The 26,052-nt window shown below is 32.1% G+C and overlaps 3 protein-coding genes and 1 long non-coding RNA gene across 6 annotated transcripts in view; 2 read left to right on the top strand and 2 right to left on the bottom strand.

The window, feature by feature from the left end:
* Window positions 1-2,590, top strand: part of LOC107843394 (MACPF domain-containing protein CAD1) — a 16,225-nt gene extending 13,635 nt beyond the window's left edge. For both annotated transcript variants that reach the window (XM_016687666.2, XM_016687665.2), the window contains 3 exons: window positions 708-891; window positions 1,001-1,164; window positions 1,632-2,590. In XM_016687666.2, coding sequence (XP_016543152.1) covers window positions 708-891; window positions 1,001-1,164; window positions 1,632-2,264 — 981 coding nt within the window. In that variant the 3' untranslated portion in view covers window positions 2,265-2,590. The remainder of the gene's footprint in view (window positions 1-707; window positions 892-1,000; window positions 1,165-1,631) is intronic.
* Window positions 2,591-2,686: 96 nt separating this feature from the next.
* On the bottom strand, window positions 2,687-7,016 carry LOC107844948 (protein MAIN-LIKE 1). Of its 2 annotated transcripts, XM_016689267.2 has the most exons (6): window positions 6,774-7,016; window positions 5,201-5,815; window positions 4,896-5,036; window positions 4,187-4,315; window positions 3,329-3,565; window positions 2,687-3,206 (listed from the first exon to the last, which is right to left on the bottom strand). In XM_016689267.2, the coding sequence occupies exons 1-6, from the start codon at window positions 6,816-6,818 to the stop codon at window positions 2,940-2,942; spliced, it is 1,434 nt and encodes a 477-aa protein (XP_016544753.2). In that variant the 5' UTR covers window positions 6,819-7,016; the 3' UTR covers window positions 2,687-2,939. The 2 variants fall into 2 exon arrangements, with proteins under 2 accessions (XP_016544753.2, XP_016544754.2); XM_016689268.2 differs by lacking the exon at window positions 4,896-5,036.
* A 5,912-nt stretch (window positions 7,017-12,928) lies between these two features.
* Window positions 12,929-16,030, top strand: LOC107844949. The gene is made up of 2 exons (XR_001666638.2): window positions 12,929-13,116; window positions 15,589-16,030. It is a non-coding gene; the product is annotated as an uncharacterized LOC107844949 (long non-coding RNA).
* A 6,372-nt stretch (window positions 16,031-22,402) lies between these two features.
* On the bottom strand, window positions 22,403-25,841 carry LOC107843395 (WRKY DNA-binding transcription factor 70). The gene is made up of 3 exons (XM_016687667.2): window positions 25,483-25,841; window positions 24,805-24,909; window positions 22,403-23,025 (listed from the first exon to the last, which is right to left on the bottom strand). Exons 1-3 carry the CDS (start codon window positions 25,794-25,796, stop codon window positions 22,746-22,748), a joined length of 699 nt encoding a protein of 232 aa, XP_016543153.1. The 5' UTR covers window positions 25,797-25,841; the 3' UTR covers window positions 22,403-22,745.
* Between the last annotated feature and the right edge of the window lie 211 nt (window positions 25,842-26,052).

Below are 26,052 nucleotides of genomic sequence, written 5' to 3'. Positions count from 1 at the left end.
CCCGTTCTCTCTCTCTCTCTCTCTCTCTCTCTCTCTCTCTCTCTCTCCACTGAGAAGTAATTGCTATACCATGCTTTGCCTTCAAACTCCAACCCATGACGTCACATTTTTCAGTCATCATCTTGCTGTCATTCCACACGTAAAAACCATGAAATATCATATTCACCAGCCATTTTTTAGGACTGCGATGATGGGAAAATCTTATTTACATACTTCATCATATTGCCATATTGGTAGCAGCAGATTTGTTGAATTGGGACCTTTTATGTGACAAGTTGCATTGCTCCATTATTTTCATAATTTGGTTTCCCATTTTTGTTGCTTGAACTTTCTTCGCTGGGGAAGTGACTCATACATTTGTCCTAATGGAGTGCATATGTCTTCCGTTATTACATCAAAGCTTATTTTAAAGCATTCAGGATATGGAGAGAGAGAGATTCAAATTTCGAGGATGTAGTCATTTGAGTGTCAATACCAGGTCTTATTGGTGTTCAATTTCTTCATATTAGGTTTATTGCTAGTTTTAGTATCTTTTTTTTTTTTTTTGAAACAGATTCATGATTTTCTTCTTAAAAGACGGAAAATTTTTCTTTCTTGATTGCTCTTAATCCTCTATAAATTTTGATATTCCTGATCTTGCCAGTAATGACAATTGACAGTAGACAGTAGTTTGAATCTGGTTTTTCCGTTCAATGCATCTGATGCAGGATGTCACGGTCATTTTCAGAAGGAGAGGAGGGGATGATCTGGAACAAAGCCACACCCAATGGGCAAGAACAGTTCGATCTTCTCCAGATGTCATTGAGATGTCATTCTACCCTATAACTCTTCTTCTTGAAGGAATCAAAGGGAAGGAACATTTGGAACGTGCTATAAGTCTTTATCTTGAATGTAAGATATCTTGGGTATCGGAAAAAGTTTATATTTTTTATCAAAGTCCTCTGACATTTCTTTGATTCAAAATTGTGACAAATGACTCTAGTTGCATGAATGCTTACAGACAAGCCTCAAATTGAAGAACTAAGATATTTCCTAGAGTTTCAGGGCCCAAGGGTATGGGCCCCTGTACAGACCATATTTCCAGGCCAACAACGGAAGGAACCTGTTTGCCCACATCTGCAGTTCAGCATGATGGGACAAAAGCTCTATGTTAGCCAAGAACAAGTATGCTGATTTCTGAATTTGGGAATAGACTTTTTTTGTCAATGCTAATTTATTTTATACTGATGGAGAAAATGATAAGTTATAGTGCAGACTCAAATATATCTCCAACAAAGCTATCAATCATAGATCAATGTTGGTCCTTAGTGTTACAACCTAAGGGTCCATTAGTTTGCTTCATTGTTAGTCGATTTCATTCAGTGTGCTACCTTTTACCGATTTTCTTGTTCCATTTAGATTAAAAGAATTGTAATTTATATAATAAGTTTAAATTAACTTTGAAGTCAAGGATTAGAACATATTGAAAGTCATTCATTTTTAGCTATTAATGTTTCCCTCACTTTGGACTGATTTTGTTAGTGCAAACCTACATGTATCTTCATCTGACAGTCTTGTTTTAATCCATCCCGTGCTTTCTTTTCCCATTTACTAAACTATCAATGCTCTGAGCTGATGTTGTTTTACTACAGGTGTCGGTGGGGCGTAAGCCTGTGACTGGCATGCGGCTAAATCTTGAAGGTTCCAAGTCAAATCGATTATGCATCTATCTTCAGCATCTGACTTCCCTTCCTAAGATCCTTCTGCCATGTTGGGATACTCATGTAGCAATTGGCGCTCCAAAGTGGCAGGGCCCTGAAGAGCAAGATAGTAGGTGGTTTGAGCCAGTGAAATGGAAGAACTTTTCCCATGTGAGTACTGCACCAATTGAGTGCCCTGAAACTTTTATAGGGGATGATCTCTCTGGCGTGTACATAGTGACAGGAGCACAGCTTGGGGTATGGGACTTTGGATCAAGAAATGTGTTGTATATGAAGCTTTTGTATTCTAGGCTACCAGGATGCACCATACGAAGATCACTGTGGGACCACAGCCCAAATGATAAGTCGAACAAACAGGTCAATTGTGGGAGTAACAACGGTGATGCAAGTTCTGTTACAGGAGAGAATATTACAGGCAATAAGTTGTCAAAGTTTGTTGACATGACTGAGATGAGCAAGGGGCCTCAAGATCCTCCTGGCCACTGGTTGGTGACAGGAGGAAAACTCGGTGTTGAAAAGGGGAGAATTGTTTTGAGATTGAAGTATTCCTTGTTAAATTATTAGTTGATACTGGCTCTGAACATGCTGCATTTGGTTCTACAAGGAAGTAATGGGGGTGTTTAGGTGTATATTGTTCGGGCTTTCTTCTTGTGCATGTTTTTACCCTCTTCGTTTGATGGTGTAGTTCTCTTCGGAGAAGGATGTATACTAGGTAGTTATGATGTGTAAATCTCTTCAAATTTTGGCACAATTGTATGTTTTCATTTTGTGAAGTAATATGTAGGAAATGCTACTTCCAGCTAATAAGAGAACAATTCAAGAACAACTGCAGTCAAGTAAAATCACTAGCAGAGTTACAACTGCTAAGGCATCAGAAAACACTTTTTTTTTTTGTTTGGTTTAATTTGTATTTTATTAATAATCAAAAGTTAAAAAACAAGAATGGGCTAACCCATTCAAAATACAACCCGAAAACACTTGATAAAGTAGTCGATACACAAACCACAATGGTTCATTCACTACTCTTGTCCCTTCATACAGCAAACAATGGGTAATTTAAATAGCTTATAAAATCAATATATGAAATTCTCTGTCAGTAGCTAGACTAAATTCTTATTTATCCAACGCTTAAGTTCTCATCTCTATTGCCATACGCAAGCTGGAAATCCCTATGAACTGTACTTGTATTTACATTTTGATCAGTACATCACTTTGATGATGAAGATGTCAAATACATCTTTATGTATCCGTGATCTCATCAAAGACAAGTTTTACTAATCGAGTCACGAGAGAGTTGGTTGATACACACGATTCTTCATTTTCTTGCCGTAGATTTTCAATTTCATCCTTTAGTTTCTTGTTCTGCTCTTCAAACTTCAGACTTGAGAATAGTTGGGTTTTCAGAATTTTGTTCTCTCTCGTCAACTCACCAATTTTGTTCTTTAGATGAACTATCTGCTCTTCCAGAGTTTGGCTTTTCTTCTGCAGATCATCCTCCCAATCATCCTGCATAAACAGACATTAACATCCCTGCATTTAGCGATATTCAAGCAAAACAGATATATAAACAAACAATAACAACAAACAAACAAATATATAAAGGAAAAACAAAAAGATTATCAGCTCACATCACTGCTGATTACTATAGCGACATCTGCTCCTGAAATCTGTGGATGCTCTGAGAGTTCATTTTCTTTTCCCAAATAGTGGCACGCAGAAGATCTTGATACAGTTTCAGGCAAACTTTCATCAGAAGAAAGAGTTTGCACTCTATGTGCCACTCTGTAATTTTCAGTCTCTGATACAGCTTCCAGGTCAACAATCAAACGACCCATTGACTGGAATCCACTTTTCACAGTATGGTCCTATTAATGAAAGAAGTTGATCAACAAAAAGTTTTTTTTTAACAAAGAAAATAATTCAAGCCAGATTTTTTTGTTATTGGGATAGGTGAATTCTTATAGATCCATACCCCGAGGGAAAGGATAATTTTTAATCATCCAGTCCGAGCAAGAATAAAAAGAAACAAATGAATCCCATCTCCATATAAAATATATATACACGCTACCTGTATTTACACATACACATATATATGATATAGGAATGGTTCAGTAAAAATTTGTTCTTACAAGTAAATACTCTTAGGTTAGGGTGACGAGACAAGTTCATTAATCCAGACCATGACCTTAGACTGTTGGGAGGACGCTTGGCACACTGGCAAGGATCTTCATAGGAAACATACTACGGCTTAGCACGCTAGGAGTGGGGGTCAAATCATTCCATAAAGATTGGAGGGAATAATGATTTCCACTATTCACCGAACATAAAGACCAGCCACAGAACTAAACACAACATTACAAAGTTAACAACGGAAGCATTGAAGACTACTAGTGATACATGCAAACACATATGGATCATTATTGTTACTTATTTGGTTAAAAGAGCCTGAAGATCAAATATATATGGCAAGAGGAAGAAAGACTTACAATATGTGACGATGTATCCTCTGAAGATTGTGGGTTCATGCCAGGCCATGTTCTCTTTTCTGCTTCCAGCAACTCTTTGATTATGTCACTATTGGACTCATCCGAGGTCAGTTCAAGGTTCCAAATTATCTGGAAAGAGAACGAGAGCGTCTAGAAGTTAATTTTCCGAAGCATAATAAAATTCTCCATGCTTCCAGAATCGCTGTTTGACATTGATGAGAACACAAACTTGATGTGTTTGAGAAGCTAGGAATAGAAGATAAGAAGGCAACAACTGAGGGAAAATGTACATACAGATGGAAGGGAAAAGAAAGAAAAATAACATTGAAAAGGAAATATCAGAAAGCCTCTCCTTCATATTTCTAATTATCGTTTCATTTACTGCTGTCTGTGAAATAGATAATAACTAACTCAAACTTTTCTTTTACTTCCCATTCTCAATACCAGCAACATGAAAAAATACACTAGAGGGTCTCTTCATTTTTTTCTCTCTATTTCTTGCATTAGGAATTATAGGAAAGAAGGCATACGCGAAAAAGAATGATCGTTTTTGCTAATATATCACTTCCGAAGACCAAAATAACCAAAGAAAGTTCTATGGTTCATTAAGACTTCCCAAGATACAAAGGCACGATTTTCTCACGACTGAAATGACAGAAATAAATTCAGATCAGACAAAGTGGAACAGAACAGTTGTTAATCTTATTACCTGATTAGTCTCTAGTTCTTTGAATTTGGTAGTGAACCATTGTCTATGATGAGATTTAGTACTTTCCCAATTGCAGACACGGGGGATCTTAGAGCTCATTAAACGTGGACGAGCAATGTCAATGTGTTCAAAGCACCATATCTATTCAAATACCAGTAAAGACTTGAGGTTTCTGTTTGGAGTTAATAGAGTGGATAATGTATCATTTGTCATAAATACTCTTCAACAAAAACAGAGTTGTTACATACGTAACACACAAATTAAATGAGGTCATTAAAATAAAAACTAGCAATTGTTAAACTTACTTGAAGAAAAATAAGACAACCTCCAACATACTGTACTTTTTCCTTCTTTCTCTTGTACAACCAGTGAAATACATCTGCAAGAACAGCTGCTCCCCAAGCAAAACTGTTCACTTTATCCATGTCTCGGAGAAGATATACATATCGAGAATCAATTTTGCCATTTGTATTTGGAAAAAGAAAAGTTCCAAACATGTATAACAAGAAAGACCTCACAAAATCTTCATTGGTTGTCTCAGCGAGGGAATCGAGTCTTTGTTCTAATGATGCAACCGTGATTTTTCTATTCCACAGGGAAACACTATATTCTCTTTCTAGATCTAAGAAAGGTGTATCTTCTCGTAAAAGAACAGGATTTCCTGTAACTCGTAATCCCAAAATTAGTGCAACATCCAGCAGAGATGTGGTTATCTCACCGGGATGAAGTACAAAAGCACGTTTTTTGATATCCCATCTTTCCATCAGTTCAACCAGTAGGTTTTTGGAAAGCATTTGAGTCGGAATGAGGAGCAACTTTCCAAACCCAGTCCTACTTATGGCATCCTTTTGACTATCAGTCAACTTCCTAACACGCTTTAGAAAGGATGGCAAAGAGAATCTAGTACTGAAGTTCCCAACCTGAAACAAGGGTACAACATTTTTGAGAATCTGTAGAAAATGTGCTCAATTGTCCTTCGCATTGATGTACACAAACTAATTGAACAGCTGAAAGCCGCTGATATGCATCATAAGAAAAGTTGGACGCAGTTAGAGTTGCATTACGAATATTCAGTTACCAGATAGGTTTATTATTGTTAAAGTGCATAGCCCGGGGATTGTGCTTAAGGCTCATGAACATTCTAAAGAAATGAACGAATGATAAATTAAGGAAGCTCTCGCATCTCAACTAAGTTCAGATAGCGCCAACTGAGTTACTGAAAATTCCCAAAACTTGTATAAATAAGAAAACTCAAGAAAATGATTTCCCAAAAGTAAAGCATTTTCATATATCCACCAAAAGCCAGATGAATAATGATTTCAAATCACCAAATTTAGGTCATATTCATATCTAATTTCAAGTAATATACGATTATTCACAAAATTTTATACCAATCCTAACATCAGTTCTGACACCACAACCAGTGGTGGACCCAGGATTCAGGAGTCGTGGATGCTCGGGAGGTTCAAACACACATATTAACATCCAAAACTTTAACATTCCGCCTCCTCAAAATCAAAGCAACCAGCTATCTTCTTGATTTAACTAGTACTTTTTCCATCTTATGCCAATTTTTATACATTCCTTATATAATTATACATATTCTGCGCTGGGTTTAACAGGTGCCACAGCACCACAATTTTGAACCTAGGTACGCCCCTGACCACAACAAAAGGCAGACCAGTGCACTATGTGTGGGGTTGGGGAAGGGCCGATTCTACATTGTCTTATCCTGTATTTCTGCAAGAAGCTATTTCTAAGACTTAAAATACATGATCTCCTGGTCACGTAACAACAACTTTACCAATTACTTCAAATCTCCACTTTGAAATTCAAAAAGGAAAAAAAAAATCATTGAGGAAGAAGAAGGTAACATACTGATTTGACGGCCGGGTTTTGAACCATGGATCCTCTTCGGGTCATGACTCAAGAAGAATAGTGAAGGTAGAAGCTTGTTAGAGAAGCTGTAGTGAAGGGCGCCAAAATGAAAAATGCACACTATTTATATAATTCAAAAAAAATGGAGGAGCAAGTGGGCTGCTTTTTAAAAGAATAAAGGTCCAACTTATGCAAATTCATAAGCTAAGCCCTAAAGATCTCCTAATATTTTTTTTCCTCCTTTATTTTAGTTTTTTCTTACTTTAATTTTGATTTTTAAATTTTTTTCTTATTTTAATTCACCTTTTACAGTCTTTATTTTCTTTTCTTTTTTTCTTTCTATTTTGTTCCAAACATTATTTTTTAATTTATTTGTATCAATCTTTAATTTTTTTTTTCTTTTTGACATTCTATCTTTCTTTTTCATTTTTTCAAACTTTATTTGTATTTTATTTTTAAAAAAATTTAACCAATATTTTTTTTATCTTTTTTATTTTTATCTTCTTTTTTTTTCTTAACCCTTTTTTTTTTTCTTTTTTTTACTTTTTCTTCTTAGAGTTGTTTGGTATGAAGTTTTCAAATTTTTTTTTTATGTTTGGTTGGCTTAAACGTTTTAAAAAGTATTTTGCAAATCAACTCATTTTTCTCAAATTTAAGAAAAATGATTTTCATTCAAAAAGTAAGAAAAATATTTTTCAAAACTCTTTTTCAACCTCACTCTCGAGTTGAAATGTTCATACAACTCTCAAAATTATCTACCCCTACCCCGACCTCCAATCTCCCCCCCACCCCCCCCCCCTCCCCCGCCCAATCCAAAAAAGATATTTGATTTTATATAAAATCTTTTCAATTTTTTTCTTACCTCATCTCCTACCCCGACCCCTACCATCCCCTCCTCCAAAAAAATATTTATTTTTTTAAAAAAATTCAAACTTTTTTATTACCCCACCCCCCACCCCTACCACCTAACCTCCTAAAATATGAAATAGTTTTCAAATCTATATTCTAAAAAATTTTAATTTTTTTCTTACCCCGCTCTCACTCCCTGACCCCAAACCCCATCCCCTACTATCCCCCCCTCCCAAAAGAAAATAATTTTTAAATTTATTTAAATTTTTTTTCCTTACCCTAGCCCTACCACCTATTCTGCCTCCCCCTCCTCCCCTCTCCGGCCTTACCAACCCCACTCCCTCCAAAAAAAATAAACAATTTTTTAAAATTTATTTTTTTAAAAAGTTTTAAAATCTTTTTCTTACCTCATCCTTCTTATCCAATTCATTCTCATTATTTTTTGTTATATATATACAAATAGTTTTACAAAAAAAAAAAATTACTTGCATAGCGAACACAAGAATATAAGTAATAAACAACTTATTTTTATAAAAAATAGTTTCCTCCTCCATACCGAACACACCCTAAAAAACATATTTTTTGAAGTCAAAAATTATTTTTCTAAAAAGTGTTTTCTACTCTTTAGCTAAAACACTAAAATGTATTTTCTGAAAAATATTTTTTCATTCACTAACAAAGCACTAGAAAATATTTTTTGAAAAATATTTTCTAGATAATATTTTTGATTCACCAACCAAATATAAGAAAATAAGTAGAAAAATAACTTGTTTTCCATGAAAACATTTTATAGGAAAATATTTTTCATTAAAAACATTTTCCTTCATACCAAACAACCCCCCACCCACCCACCCACCCACAATCTTTCTTTTTTCTCACTTTTTTTCTTCTCTTTTTTCTTTTTTTCTCGACTTCTATTATTTTTGCTAATTAATAGAAAGTTGGATAATTCGCAAAGAGATTTCTTTCTTTGACATCGAAGTAAACTTAAGGGCGTGAGTTGTTGTTTAAAAGTTCTTGTGTTATGTCTTGCCTCTTATATCACATCTCATAAATTTAGACACAACGTGGCAGTATCAACTCTTGCTAATGGGGCACAACTTGTTGTTTGAAAGTTCTTGAGCTAAGTTTTGCCTCTAATGCAAGAGTTATAGATCATCTCATAAATTAAGATACAATGTCAACTCTTGTCCATGGACGTATCTCATAAATCAAGAAACAATATCAACTCTTATCCATGGACGTAACTTATTGTTTAAAACTTCTTAGGTTAAGTCTTTCATCTAAGGTAAGAGTTATAGAGCATCTCATAAATCAAGATACAGTGTGATAGTGTCAACTCTTACCCATGAGGTGTTGACTTATTGTTTGAATGTCTTTGTGCTAATTATTGCATCTAAAGCAAGAGCTGCAGAACATCTCATAAATCAAGACACAATGTGGTAGTGTCAACTCTTACTCATGGGAAATAACTTATTCCTTTGGCTAGCTAAGGCAATAGTTATAGAACATCTCATAAATCAAGACACAATGTGGCAGTATCAACTCTTGCGCATAAGGCGTAACTTGTTGTTTGAAAGTCCTTCGACTAAGTTTTAACTCTAAGGTAAGAGTTATAGAATATCTCATAAATTAATACAAAGCGTGATAATGTTAACTCTTGCCATGGAGCATAACTTGTTGTTTAAAACTCTGTAGACTGAGTCTTGCCTCTAAGGCAAGAGTTATAGAGCACCTCATAAATCAAGTTAAGTGTGATAGTGTCAACTATTGTCCATGGTGCATAACTTGTTGTTTAAAAAATTTTGGGCTAAGTCTTGTCTCTAAGGAAAGATTTATAAAATATCTCATAAATCTAGAAACAATATGGTAATGACAACTCTTGTTCATAGGGCGTAACTTGTTTGAAAGTCCTTGAGCTAAAGGGAAGAGTTATAGAACATTTCATACATCACGACACAATATTGTAGTGTCAACTCTTGCTCATGGGGTATAACTTGTTTAAAAGTCCTTGGGCTAAGAGGCAAGAGTTATAGATCATCTCATAAATCAACACACAACATAATAAAGTCAACTCTTGCTTATGAGACATAATTTGTTATTTGAATGGAAGCAAAAAGGAAAAAAAATATTGAGAAGAAAGATAAAATGAAGAAAAAATAAAAACAAAAATTAGTATAAAAATAAAAGTTGAGAAAAAAATAAGAGAAAATAGTCTGTTACTCCCCAACCTTTACCTCAAATATCAACTACACACTCAACCTTTAAAGGTGACCTATTACCCCCCTGAACTATTTTAAAGTGAAATTATTATCTCCCTGAACTATTTTAAAGTGGAATTATTAAACCCCCCAAAACTGACAACCAGTCATTGCAAATATGGTGTGATGCACGCACCGTCACGTCATGCCACATCATTTTTTATTTTTTTACTCTAAAAAAATTAATAATTTAACATTATTATTTTCCAATTATATTTTTCTTTCTTCTTCTTCTTCAATTTTTCTTCTTTATTTCTTCTTCTTCAATTCTTCTTCTTCTTTTTCAATGGCACCCAAAAACCCATCAATGGTAATTATTATTTTTCTTTTATTCTTCTTTAATTCTTCTTCTTCATTTTTTCTTTTTCAGTTCTTCTTCTTCTTCTTCTTCTTCTTCTTCTTCTTCTTCAATGGCATCCAAGAACCCATCAATGACATTTCTTCATCAATAGCATCCAAGAACTCATTAATGGCATTCAAGATTAATTTATCATCTTCATCATCTCCTCATTCAAGAATTCAAGTTCTTAAATTTTTTCAAGTTAATTCGGGTTCAATGACATTTCTTCTTCAATAGCATCCAAGAACTAATCAATGTCATTCAAGATTAATTTATCATCTTCCTCATCTCCTTATTCAAGAATTCAAGTTTTTAATTTTTTTTAAAGTTTTTTGAATCGAAGTTCTTAGTTCAAGTGAGAACTCATTAATGACATTTCTTCTTCTTCTTCTTCTTCTTCTTCTTCAATGGCATCCAAGAACTCGAATTATGTGAGAATGTTGAATCAAAAAAGTCGAATGCCATTTATTACGTGAAACTGAATCGAATGTTGAATCAATGTGTTGAATTAAAATGTTGAATCGAATTACGTGAAATTCATCAAAAAAAAAAATCGATGAAATTTTGAATTTTTTGGCGCCGTCACTGTTCATTGGTATTTCACCATTGAAGCTGCACCATTAAAGACATTGAAGAAGAAGAAGAAGAAAAAGAAGAAGAATGAGAAGAAGAAGAATAGAAGAAGAAGCCAATATTTATTAAGAAAAAAATAATAATTATTAAAAATAATGATGTGGTAATAAAAAATAATGATTTTAAAGCGAAAAAAAGTCAACTGACGCGCCTATGGGTGTGTGTAGTCACGTTCAGTGACACGTCAGCAACTGGGGGGTAATAAATTTGGTAAAAATAAGTTCGGGGGGGGGGGGGGTTAATAGGTCACATTAAAAGGTTGAGTGTATAGTTGAGATTTTGACTAAAGGTTGGGGGGTAACAGACCATTTTTCTAAAAAATAAAGGAAAAAAAATAGGAGTTGGGAGGAGAAAAGAAAAAATATATAAAAGACAAAAATAGGATTGAGAAAAAAATGAAAAAAGAGATAAATTAAAAAATATTAAAATAGAAAGGGTGAGGGGGAAAAGGAGGAAAAGAAAATAAAAGTTGAGAGGAGAAAAGAAAAATAAAGGTTTAGAAAAATGAAAAAAAAAAAACTAGGAATCAAAGAAAATAAAAAAATGGAAAAAAAGGAAGTGGAGAGAAAATGGAAAAAAAGGAAGTGGAGAGGCAAATAATTATGAAAATTTGTTAAGAATATTTAAGGTATAAAGGGACAAAAATGTATTTGTCTATACATAAAAAAAAAGATTAATTCTGTAAAACATTTTTTACGAGGAAGAAAACAATAAACTAAAAATTACACAAAGTCACAATTTAAGTTTCACTTATTATATAAAATCCCAACTCTCAAAACATATTACAAAAAATTCACTTTTTCAATTTCTCTCTCTAAAAGTACATATGCATAACTTTACCAAATTATTTACGGTTTGTTATCCTTGAAAGAAGCCTAAAATCAAGGAGCCATAAAATAGCGGTTATCATTTTTGAATTAATTATCGTGTTTGATTCACTATCTTTCTCAGTGACATTCAATTATAACGAAAACACCATTTACAACAAATCGGGATAGTTTTTTCTTTCGACTTTACCAAAAAAATATAGATTCTGATTGAATAATTTCTTGCATGTTGTTCATTCAATAGAATAAGTTTAATTTTTTTCTTCCTACTTTGAGTAAGATTTTCTTTTTCTACTTTACCAAAAGTGGAAACTATATAGAATAAGTTCTTGCATGTACTTCATTCACTAATTATTACTTAGTAAATGGATGATACTCTATCTTTTATTTTAGGAGTGACTCAGTTAGACCATTGTAAACCAATAGATCGGGTTATTGGGTTCGTTCCTGGGAAATTTGATTACGAGGATCCTAATTTTGTTGAAAACAAATCAAAATATTGTAACAACCCCATTAAAATGAAGAAGCTTAGAAAAGTTGTTGATCGAAGTTCAAAAAATTAAATCAGAGAATCCTCAAAAAAGATAAAAAAAGATGATACTGCATGGCCATGTCTACCAAAGGTTTTTTTTTTTTTATTTGAATATGATTGTTTTTTGTAATGAAATATTGTGTTTTTTTTTTAAAGTAATGTGAGGTTATTTGATTTTTGTTTTTTGAATATTATTATTAGTTATGCAGTATATGTGTTTTTTTTTTTCTGAAATGTGATGGTTTATTAGTAGTTGACTGTTCATGTTGTGTATATGTAAACACCTAATTTTTGATCAAAACCTAATGTTTTACGTCATTTTTAGTGTTTAATATATATACGTATTTTATTTTTAGGTCTAAGTTAGATATTTCAATTTTATCTTAGTTTAACAAAGTTTGTTTTAAAAATTTTGAAAACTACAAAAATAGAGTCACTTTTTTTTTTAAATAAGTTTTTATTTTGTTGCTTATTTATATATTTTAGGAAAAAGGAAATTTTCTAAATTATATTGGTTTTCTTCTTTTAACTTTTAATAAATAATCTAATGATTGTAGTATTATTTTAATCATATTTCTAAGATTAGTTATTAACTTATTAGTTTTAAATAGATCTTAATCATTTTTATTTTATTTAAAATATTAATAATAATAATAATAATAAAAAGAAAAGAGACCTAAACTACTCAAACCACCCCACAATTCCCACTTCCACTCAACCTCTCTCCCATTTCCTCCGCACAAACACACGATACATACCCATATATATATATATATACGTACACGATATCAAACAAAAAAAGGAGGCAGAGAAAAATACAGAGTAAAAAAAGAGATCAAGAAGAGGGAGTAAAACAAAGAAAGAAAGTTTGAAGTTTTAAAATTTTCGTTCGAGATTTTCGGTAAGAATTACTTCTTGCTTCTTATTCCTTTGAATCAGGTTCTTATTCGAACTTGAATCATCTTATGTTATAAAGTTTACAGATGAAAAGTATGAATGAAAATATTAAGTGATTACATGCATTATGGATGGTTAATTGATTTAGTGAATCTTTATTACTATGTGTTATGTGATTGAAAACATTGTATGTCAATACTATATGATTTAAATTAAAACGAAAAGAGAATAGCAGAGAACAAAAAATAGACACTGTTATATGCATATATATTCATCTGATAATTTACACGTACACAGATTCAAATTCATGCACACAGTAATTCATATACACAGTAGACAAAATCAGATCAGAAATAAGAAAAAAAAATCACCAAAAATTGATCTATTTTCGAGTCGACTCCGATTGGTTCTCGCCGACGTCATTAACGTCACTCTTTTGCACCTCCCATCGCCGGAATTTCAAGACCAGCGCCACTCCCCCTTTTCCTTTTTCCGGCGTAACTCCCTTCCCCCTTTCCTTTTCCGTCGCGAACAGCCCATCAACGGGCCGGATCTGACCGGCGCTGTCATCTCCTCCCTTTTCCACGGCCGGATCTGGTCGGAGTTCAATGCCACAGCGGCGACAGCAACTCCAACTGGCTTACGCGTCTTCTCCGGTGAACCAACCGTCCCCGCACCGCCGACTTCCTTTCCCTCTTATCCCATGCGCCGGTACCAACTCCAGTCAGTGGCCATCACTAGTGAATAAACATAGCTATTGAAAAAAAACGCTGCTTGTTTTCGTTTATTCTTAAACATATGGAAGAGATTTAAATATTTACATATGTTCTTCCTTTACAGTGACTTTAAAGTGGCCTTAATAATATTAAATTTCATATGATGTCATACAACTTGACTATTTAAATATTATTTTTAGATAGCTTTAAGAAATTTGTGTTTTGCTTTCATTAAAAATTATTTTAATCCCTATCACTATGACATTAGTTTGAATTCTTATCATTTTAAATAATGATATTTTATTAAGATTTATGTATCATTACTTTTTTTTTCTTTTTCTACATTAATTTGTGTCCAAATTAAATTACTGGATTTTTTTTTATGTCTAATTTTATTTGATAAAAATATAATTTGGGTTAGAATAAATTTAAAGAGATTAAAACTTTTGAGGTGATATTCAATTTAGTATAATGTAGATAGATTTGTTTATTTTATTTATTTTATTATTTTATTATATAAAATTTGACAACTATTTATTAAATTAATTAATTTTTTTTTATTTTTATTATTAAGAATAAATAGTGTTTCGAATAAATAAAATTATTTTGAGTTTACAAAAGACAATTTAATACCTTTAACATTAGGTAAATTTTTAGGTTTTAAAATGTTCGTCTCAATTAAGAATGCGCTATACACATCTTTTTGGGACATTTAAAATCCAAGGATGCAATAATGCACCTTGACAAATTCTTTTCTAAAATTAATTTTCATTGATTTATTTAATGTAAGAGGCATAAACAAATGATTTTAGATATTTAAAATGAGCGATTTTAGGCCTTAACATAATTTATTAAATAATTTAAGTCAGGATAAGTCAATAAAAGCGACCGTGCTAGAACCACGGGACTCGAGGGGTGCCTAACACCTTCCCCTCGATCAACAGAATTCCTTATCCGGATTCCTAGTTCGTAGACCAAAAAATAAAAAAAAAAATAAAGAGTCATTTCCTTTTGAATAAGGATTCAATAAGGTGACTTGGAACATCCAAACTCAATTCCAAGTGGCGACTCTGTAAATAAAATAATCCCTTTTCAAAACGTCACTTTAATTGGAAAAATCCATTTTCTCTAAAACCAACTCCCTAGCGGGGTCGGATGCGGTGAAAAACAGGGGTGTGACAATATATGAACTAAACTGATATGTTTAGTTCATATACATATCAGAATGTAATATACATAAGTAATTATGTATAAGTAATAACTGTATATGTATATCTCATAAAGTTTTTATGATATTTTAGTATTTTTCTGTAGGATTTTATATGATTTTATTTCAGGCTATATTCATATAGTCAACCACCTGGACATTATTAGTATTGTGAGGTTATTTGATTTTTTATTTTTGAATATGACTGTTAGTTTGTGCAACATTTGTGTGATTTTTTTCAGGAATGTGATGATTTAGTAGTTGTTGACAGTTCATCATATACATAAGATTATTTATGTATATGATAAACATATACATAAATAATATTATGTGTATGAACTAAACAAATATGTTTAGTTCATATACATATCAAAATGTAATATACATAAGTAATTTATGTATATGTGTTATACTGATATGTATAGTCAACATATATCACATAAATTTTTTAATAATTTTTTTGTATGTTTCTGTAGAATTTTATTTGGTTCAATTCAAGCTATATAGATATTGTCAACCACCTGGACATTATGATGTTTTTATTTTTTTTCAGGATTTGAAATACAGGATAAAACAAGTCTCGGCGCATTCATTGCATTTCGACAATTCATGCAATCGTGATTTTAGAGAAGATATCAAAAACTATTTGGCGAAGATGTATAAAATTTATTCCGGCAATCAATTTTTGGAAAGTTTCTCGACATGCCTAATTGCAATTTTCCGGGACAAATTTTAAAATATTTGCTCATGCTTAAGATAGAGCGAGATAACCCCAATGAAATACATGTTTATGTGAAGGGGACTATTCTCAAATTTTTTATTTTTGAGTTTGCTCTCATAACCGGTCTTAAATGTATTAGTAATATAGAGGATTAAATGTATTCTGAATCATCCAAGTCCGTTTCGGTTGATAAGTAGTTTTCAAATGCGAAGAATTCGGTAAAAAATAAATGTTTGTCCAGCACTTTAAGATGAAAAACTTTGATAACATTACATATGCTTTGCACATGTCTATTTTGTATTTCATTCATATCTTTTTGTATTCACAAATACATGATGCTACTATTAGCAGAGCAGATTTCTTGATGGTGGAGGACGGATGATTTGATTTTGATGCGGAATCACATCGAATGAGATATACATTATCTTTCAAAATTACGATCTACGCAAGGCACATAAGCGCTATCTTAGTGATAACGATGACCCTCCAAGACCAAGGCCAATTTATGTGTTTCATACATATACGTATTTCATATACTTACTAATGTAATTTAGATTGTATAAGAAAAAAATTATGTATTCAACATATACATAACAAATAATGCATATGTATTTTAAATACACATCAGTTCGAATACACATAACAATATAAATGTATACAAAGCTTTGTATATGACAGTTAATGCACACAATGTATAATAGATTTGCATTTTCAACATTTTTAGGTATCCAACATATACATAACATAGCTTTGTATATACATACAATATGCATATATACAAACTACCTACGTAACTAACATATAATATAACTACGTACCTAACATATTTGATAGCTATGTATCTAACGTTGTTATGTATATCACAGAACATGTAATATACATAACAAATTAGTACTTATGTATGCATATTAAAAGCACAGTCGATGAAAAACATATAATAGTATGTCTATAAAAAGCTTTGTATATGACAGTTAATACAGAGAATAGATATATAAATATCTAGATGTCTAAGTGGTTCAAATGCATAACATATATATATATGTATATATATATATATAAATATCTAGATGTCTAAGTGGTTCAAATGCATAACATATATATATGTATATATGTATATATATATATAGACACACACACACACACACACACACACATACACACACACGTACATACATACATACATACATACATATAAACATCAGTTACAACAGTTAAATACATAATATATTATTTTCAAACACAATATAACCAGTTACATAATAAAATTTTCATATACATAACTAATCTTTACATTTTCACATAATAATCAATAAATTATTAGTTGAAGTCACTTTTTTTTTTCAAAAACATATTTACTTATAAATTATTGCCATTAGCATAGTTATACAATTACATGATTTTGATGCTCCATAAGTATTTAATAACATCAAAAATAAGTATTAATCACCAAAATATACATAACAATGCAAATAATTATATGCCATCATGATAATTAAGTTTGTAAATGAAAAAATCAAATTAAATTGTTCAAAAAACATTACATAAAAAGTAGAAAATGATAAACAAGTGATTAATCATCATAAGTAGAGGAAATTATAAGTCATTTCTCCTTCGAAAAAAAGTTACAGGAACGCATATGGTGACCCTCATGTCCGTATCATCCACAATAATTTGTGCTTGATGACAACGTTTTGCTTGATTTCTTTTTTCTCTCTTTCTTAGGTCTTCCTGGTTGTCTTTTATATATTGGTGACAACACTTCTTCCTCTTCTACACTTTTAGGAACATTTCAGTCCTTCTTATCTAGCATTGAAATAATTGAAAGTTTATAAATCTTCACCAAAGTGCTTGGCTTGTAGTAATCTGGGCAATATGACCCAAATTCTTCTACATGTTTAGCCTTTAAGACGACAATAGCATGAGGACAAGATATCTGGTCTATTTGAAACCTCCCATAATTGCACAAATCACTTTCAAGGTTGACAATGTATCTTATTTCAGTTTCATAAATCGAGTAAATATAGTTCGAGGAAGCCTTGACCTAAAATTTGTTTCAAACAGTCTAACATTTGAAGATAGAAAGGAATACAAAACCATAAGATAATACAAAGTGAATAAAATACAACAATTAAATTAAAAATAAAAAATATAAAATATTTTAGTACATATACTAAACAAATTAACTTGTATACATTACAGAACAGATTAGTATATATGTATATTTTGAAAAACAAATTGAACCCAAAAAAAATTCCTACACTACATAACAGTTTAACATATATACATAACATAGTTATGTACATTTAACACAATACACTTTACCTCGTTATGTATATAACATAAACTGATTGACACGATAATTCATAATTGTCACACCCCCTTTTTAACCAAAAAGATTCATTTTAAGTTTGAAAGGTTTTTTATTATTAAAGTGATAAAAGATGAAAATTTGTTTTGAAAAAGGATTCATTTTCTTTCAATTAAATTCAGAGTCGCCACTTGGCATAATTGAGTGTGCCAAGTCACCTTTAAAACTCCTTTTTCAAAATGGTTTGACTTTAAAATTGATCCACGAATAGAGATTCCAGCTAAGAAATTCTGTTGATCGAGGGGAAGGTGTTAGGCACCCCTCGGTCCCGTGGTTCGACCACGGTCACTTGGTGGAGCATATCGGCTATTGACACTACAAATGTGTAAACCACATAAAACAAGCAACGAACAAATCAACCAAAGTTCAGAACCAAAATAATGTCCAGTTCGAGTTATACAGTCCCCAAAAATAGAAAAATACAAAAATGTAAATCCTATTCTAAACTAATCCTAGACTAGGCTCCAATGCTTTACCCGATGCCTTGGGCCTTCATCACTAACCTCCTTTGCATACATGATACGTCGGGGCATTCCCCAGATAAATTAATATAAATCGCTCGGGGCATTTTCAATAAGATTTTAACTGAAAACGAGAAAGGGGTGGTTGTTCGATGTGGTTTTGGTCGGAATAGAGCCAAAAGTGTCGTTCTCCAGCGGGTTTCACCGTAGCAGTGACCTAACAGTGGTCGTCGGAGTACCTGGCGGCGATTTCGATGGGTTTTTGGCAAAGAACTCGCCGAAAATAGTCCGACCAACCTATTTTCTCCCTCTCTTTCTCGATTTTAGCTCCCCCTCTCTCTGGTCATAGATTTTACTCCATCTTCTCTCTTTCCAGTGAGTTTTTTTGTATGCGTATATGTATATCTCTCTTTTGTGTGGTGTGTGTGTTTTTTGTCTAGCTCTATGTATGTGCATCCATGACGTGTGAGTGTAAGGTGTATATGGTGGTGTTTTTCAGTAAAAATGAAGGAGTGTCCTTGTTCAGATATTGTTCTGTGTGTCTATTGTATTGTTAGTCGCTCTTGATTGAAGTTGGTGAGTGTGTATATACTGTGAAAGATAAAAACAAAAATTTGAGGGACGGGATGCACAAGTAGGGGTGTGTGGGTATGGGGTGGGGTTGGGGTGTGAGGTAGCGTGAGTGAGGTGTCAAATGTTGTTAGAAGTTTATTATTTTTGTCCTTCTGTGAAGAGATTATCACACGGGGTAGGACACATGGTAAGACAAGGGTAAAAATGGATAAAATGAGTTTTTGAAAGGGAAAAAATTAGGTGTCTACATCATGCCCCTTTTTGGGTGTAAACAAAAAGTGTTTTCAAACAAAAAAGTAGATAACGAGACCAAATTTTGACCCGACCATTATTCAAAGAAAGAAATAGAAGGAAGAAGGACAACCGAGTTAGACTTAGGACATCTTACCTACGCAAGTTATGAGAGAATCAAATCACAGGTATCTCAAATGGTTGGAAGGAGAGAAACTATACCGAGTTGGAGAGTCGAGTGAGGCCCTGTCAAGGTTCCGATCCTCAACTCTGTCATTACATCAAAAATTAAAATTACAAGCTAAAACATAAATGAAATTATAAAAATCCTATCTATATAGCTTCTTTTGGACTCTTAACTTGAGTTTCATCACCCAATTCTTTATGCGGACTCCTGACTTGTAATTTATTTAACTTGTTGCTTGGCTTTCAATTTCTTCACCCTGTTCTCTAGGCGGGCTCCTAACTTGCTATTTTTCAATCTGCCGACCTTGAATTTCTTCACCTTGTTGCTTGACTTTCAACTTCTTCACCTTATTATTTGACTTTCATCTTCTTCACCTTGTTACTTGACTTTCAACTTCTTCACCTTGTTGCTTGACTTTCAAATTCTTCTCCTTGTTCTTCAGGCGGGCTCCTGACTTGCTATTTCATCACCTTGTTCTTCAGGCGGGCTCCTGACTTACTATTTCATCACTCTGTTCTTCAGGAGGGCTCCAAAGCTGCTTCTTTAAAGTACGATCTAACAAGGAAGGATTTATGAGATTCAAAAAGATACGTTGTATACATTTGGGATTTCTGTACTTTGATACACAACAATAGCAATAGTTGAATTATATTACTCCCTCCTTTTCAAATAATTAAATTATTGTGATATTGCACACAGCTTAAGAAAAACATAAATAGTAGGTTACTTTTCACTATTACCATTTTAATTGTTCTTAAACTACTCTCCTAGAAAATGTAAAGTACTTAAGAACCCGATTAAATGAAAGGATAAAATAGGAAAAAAAATTCAACATATCTCTTGAACAATTCATTTATTTTGGACATTAAAAATAGCTCAATAATTCATTTATTTTGGAATGGAGGAAGTAGTATATACAACTAGGGTATATGACATATGAACTTTATATTCTGAAGGTATGTAACACACATATATACTACTAGGTATCTTGTAAATATCTTTCCCTTAATAGTGTAGTATTTTTTAAAGATAAAATGGATCGATGAACTCTTGTACTATGTCCGTTTTGTAATGTGAATACTTCTACTTACATATTTGTCATCTGGACTCTTGAACCCATTAAAACTCAACATTTTAAATACTTTTTTGGTGTGTGTAACACTCTCGCCCCACGTCAGCTGCCACGTCAGTTGTCACTTCATTTTAAAGTATTTCATTAAATTTTATGTCATTTTTAAAATGCCACATACGAAATTAAATATTAAAAAAATGAAAATTTTAAATTGAGAATTAAAAGAAAAAAGAAAAAGTAAAATGATGGGAGCTGGGGGCTCTTTCCTTTGCTGTTTCTTAGACTCTTCAATTTATCATATTTTTCTCCTTATAATTTCAACTTTGCTTCTTCCCTTTGATTTTTGATTTCTAATACACACAATTTTTTTCAAGAAAAGATTTTGCTTTGATCAAAAGAATACTCACAAAGTTTTAAAAAAAAATTATCAATGGAATTCAATGAATAATTTTGCGAACTTGTAGGGTAACATTTCATTTCACTCCTCACAAGTCACAAGCAATGCAAAGCAAAACAAAACAATTAGTTAATTACCGTCACTACAACTGCACCACTGTGTGAAGTTCCAATGAAATCAGCTCCACCATACCAAAATATTTTCTTGATGTTAACACTCATTTTAAAAAATAGAAAAAATTACCCATTTCATGAGTTGAATAACCCAATTTACCTTTCAAATGCTTATACCTAAATCTTAAATTCCTACAAAAAAAAAAAAAAAAAATTTCTCCTCGAATCACCCAACTTACCATTTAATCGCTTATACCCAAATCTTGAATTCCCACAAGGAGCATGAATTTCTCTTCAAATTAGGTTTATCAAATTCAGATACTTGAAAAATTTATGCACATTTAATGATTTACTTGGTACAAATAATGTGGGGGTGGTGGTGCGGGTGGAGGACAAGGGTGGGAATGGTTGGTTGATGTTTGTGGTGGTGCTGTTGGGTGGGGGATGAGGGACGACGGAGGGGGTGGCTGGATGTGGTGGTGGTGCTGCAGTGTAGGGGGTGGGGGACAGGGATGGCTAGATATGTTGTACTAAGTGGGGGTGGGGGTGGGGGGACGTGGAGAGGGGGAGGGGTAGATGAAAAAGACAGAGTTTTGGAAATTTTGTTTTAAATTTGGTGTTCCTTTTTCATAATTAATTTACCTATTGTAATTTTCTTTTTTTTTTAATTGTTTTGATATAAAATTGATCAAAAAATGTCCCCCACATGCGTCCATGCACGTGTAATAACGCGTTTCATCCAACTCAGCTAATTTTGTGCCACATAAGCTTGGTTAACAGTCAAAGGGTTTAAAATGTTGAGTTTTAATAGATTCAAGGGTGCAGATGACAAACATGTAAATAGGAGTATCCACATTACAAAACGGACATAGTACAAGGGTCCACCAAACCATTTTGCTTTTTCTAAAATACATATTTGTGGCAATTAACTTTTACCGAGCATTCCCGTTAAAGTTTGAAAAATATTATTTTGAACTTATATTACTTGATATATTTTTTCAAACAACATTTTCATCTCAAACTTCTCTATTTTCAAGTTAAAGTTGAAATAAACGATAGAACAGTAAAATAAACATTGATTTGCAAACACTATTTCAAAATTTACAAATAATATTTGGTTAATTTGAAGTTGTTCCATGCCTATTTATTTCCAATTTGGATAATACTTGGGAAGTATTTCTCCAAAAGTCCTTTGAAGAAAAGTTTTGTTAAAAAAAAAAGAGATTGGCACGAAAAGGAATATATAGATGTTAAAGCCAACATTAATTATTCTCATTCCAATTTCCAAACCAGCTAGCTAGTGTATTGTCCACAAACTGTACATCAACATCAAAAACATTTTACTATCATTTACTACCCCACCCCACCCCATCACCCAACCCCCAACCCCCACAACAATCTACATGAAAAAAAGTTAAAATCTAAAATAGCAATTTGATGCATAAAGCATCTCATATTCATAATGGGGTCCTAATCCAAGCAATAATACTGCTTTCACAAGCCGAACTTATGACTTGTACATCACGCGAAGACAACTTTTTCGTTGCTTTAGGATTCCCTTTAACAAAATTAAAGCCTAATGTATGTTCAAAATTCAAAAGACAAATCCACAAAATCAAGAGTTTCCACCGTCATATCCAAAAACTGGTGATGATTATTGCCAGAATTAAAGTTAAGTAGGACTGAATTAGAATCTTCATGATCATTTGGAGAATCAAATATCATTTGAGAAACTTTAGGAAAAGTTTTGCAAGTGTGATGACCATAATATGTTATACGAAACAGTGGTGGATTTTCTTGAATTCTTTGCACCTGTTTGCTTGCTTGGCATCCTTGATCAAATTTATGAGTGCATCTAAAATAGTTCCTGCATATTTTATTATATGTCAATCATTAATTTGCAAAAGTTATTTAAACAAAAAAAGAAAAGAAAGAAATTACAACTAATGTATTGAGTAATGAGTTTAAGTTGTGCATGCTGATAATATTTATCAAAGATCATTATACATGTAGGTTAACATGTTATACTAGGTTAGGTCTGAGCTAATATTTTTAATAGAGATATACATGTAATCGATCAATTACTTGATCAATTGGTTTCAGTTGATATGTCATCACTTGACTATGCACAAAGTTAAAAAATATAAGGGACATTTGAAATATGTAAGCTTAAACTAAAAGCGTGTGATGTACCAAAAATATGATTTGAATCCTTAGAAAAATCCACTTTTTGATTGTGGGCTCACATGAAATCATTGACTTCAATTTCACCCAAGATCAATATAAGTTAGCAATTTACTAAGTGTTGTTTGTTTTTTGTTTTTTTTTTAAAAATAGGGTAGCGAAAAGGGATTTAAAATAACTCTCTTCGGATTGAAATGACTTTCAAACTTTCAATGAGCTTTTAACAACTTTCAATAAGTTTATTGAGTATTGAGAGAATTTAATGGCCAACATAAAACAAAAAAATCAGCATAATTTGAATTTTAAAATAATCTAAAATTTATCAACAACTAAAAACAACCTAATCTAAAATTTAAAATTTAAATTCATTGTAACTAAAAAAGTTGATAAACTAAAATTACTGCAGTAACCAAATGCAAAACTCAACACTCCTACTTTACTTTAGTTACTGCAATTTAAAAGTTGTTCCTCCTCAATTTGTGATCTTACAATTGATCTGAATTTTTCTTGATCTTTTTCTTTTTTGAATTTGAACTTTCTTTTTTCTTCTTTTGGTTTTGCGCTTAAAGAATAACATCAACAATCTTGTCTTGTTTGAAAGAACTTTCATAAGCTTCATAAAAAATTGTAAGAATTTTTCTTTCATCACAACATCACATGAAACATAGATTTCAAGATATGATTTTTTCACATAATAAATTTAATTATTTTTATTTGTGAAATTTTTTAAGGCATTCAAAGAGAGACTGCTGCTTGACATCTTTTTGATTGAAAATAGCGTAATGCTTTGAAAATAAGCACGAGTTGAAAATGATAGCCCTGATGGGTTAAAATGGGGTAGCCTTGAGGGGTTAAAAAAGTGACCCTTACGGATTAAAAATGATATAATAGCACTTTGAAAAAATTCACAGATCTCGAGATCAATGAAGCTCTTGATACAACTGTTTTTTTTTTTTAAGAAGATGGGGCAGCAAAAAAGATTTAGAATGGCTATCTTGGGATTGAAATGACTTTCAAGCTTTCAATAAGCTTTTAACAACTTTCAATAAATTAGAGTATTGAGGAGCTTTAAATAGCCAACATAAAACAAAAAAATCAGCATAATTTAAATTTTAAAATAATTTAAAATTTCTCAACAATTAAAATAACCTAATTTAAAATTTAAAATTTAAATTTATTGTAACTAAACAATTTATTAAACTAAAATTACTAGAGTAATTAAATGCAAAACTCAATACTAAGTATTTATAAATATTTGACCGAGACACCAATTATTATGATATATATTAACTTGCGTCATTGTAGGAATTCAAAAACTATCCTAGATTTGTTATGTTAAAATCATATGACTTAAACATGTGAGATAGAAGAGACCAAATATGTAACTTCCCCTTCAATGAATGGCTTGGTCTCTTGATTATCAATACTTGGGAAGAAATAAATTAAGCTTGTGAGGTCAAACCTTGGAAATTTGGCATTGAGGATCTGTTTTTGACCATATTTTCTCCAACCATGGCCATCATCCACCAAAGTTGAGGTTTCTTTTATGCTTGTTTCTAAAGTTCTCCTGCAATCAGATTTTTGTCAAATCAATTGTTAGGAACTTTAATTAAACCATTAATTAACCTTTGTCCTAATATCATTCTTCACAACAATTATTAGAACGATGGGAAGATTTAAAATAACTGATAAATTTGTTATAATGTGATCAGAAAGTCACGGGTACAAGTTTTGAAAATAACACCTTGAAGAACTATAAGGTGAGATTGTGTACAATTAGACCTCGTGCTTCAATCCTTTCTCGAACCCCCCACCCCACCCCCAATCTCCGCTGATAGTGGAAGCTTAAGTGCACCAACTTCAAATTAACTTTTAATTACTTCATCAAGTACTATCATATAAATGAAACCAAAGTAATAAGGCCCGTTTGGCCATAAAAATCATAATTTTTTATAATTGGAGTTGAAATTGTATTTGATCATGAATGTAAATTAAAGTTATTTTTAGAACTTTGTGGAAGTAAGAGTAAAAAAATGTAAAACCTTGTTTTCATTATTTTTTTCCAACTAAAATGAAATAATTTTTTTAAAAAATAAAAAATTATGACCAAATGGCTACTAAAAATAATATATATAATCACCTTCTCTTGTAGCATCCTCGTCGATCTTTAAGTGACGAAGTCTTGCAACTACCACTTGAGTCTTCCATCGACTTTTGAGAAACTTCTTCAGTAGATTCTTCAGAGCTTAATATCGATAGAGACGCACAAAATGAATTCATTATTTTCCCCACCAAATCCTCAGCGCTAGACATATACGCATCTTCGTTACCCACATTTATCTTAGGTTTCTTTATTATCTCTCTTAGCCGGCGCGTAAATTTCTTGCCGCGATTCAACTCTTCCATTACCTTCTCCAGATCAGATATTGTATTTTGTAATAAAAACGACTCCATATTGCAAGGTCAGTTTACTACTCTATTAGATAATATTAGGTGAGAAATAAGTGATAGTGCTTTATTTATACGCAAAAGGAAAAATAATGAAGGAAAAGGAAAGTAACTAGGAAAATTCGTCCTTAGCTTGTGGAAAAATAAAACCCACGCGCATTGGTGATATTTTTTATTAGATATGTATATAGATAATGATTGAAAATGAAATATATTAGTATAATGCTTAAAAAGATACTTTATTCATTTCATTTTATGTGTT

This window comes from Capsicum annuum, chromosome 10 (genome assembly GCF_002878395.1).
Source record: "Capsicum annuum cultivar UCD-10X-F1 chromosome 10, UCD10Xv1.1, whole genome shotgun sequence".
Lineage (NCBI taxonomy): Eukaryota > Viridiplantae > Streptophyta > Magnoliopsida > Solanales > Solanaceae > Capsicum > Capsicum annuum.
Note: the sequence above shows the minus strand (reverse complement) of the source record. Positions and strands in the feature narration are given on the sequence as shown.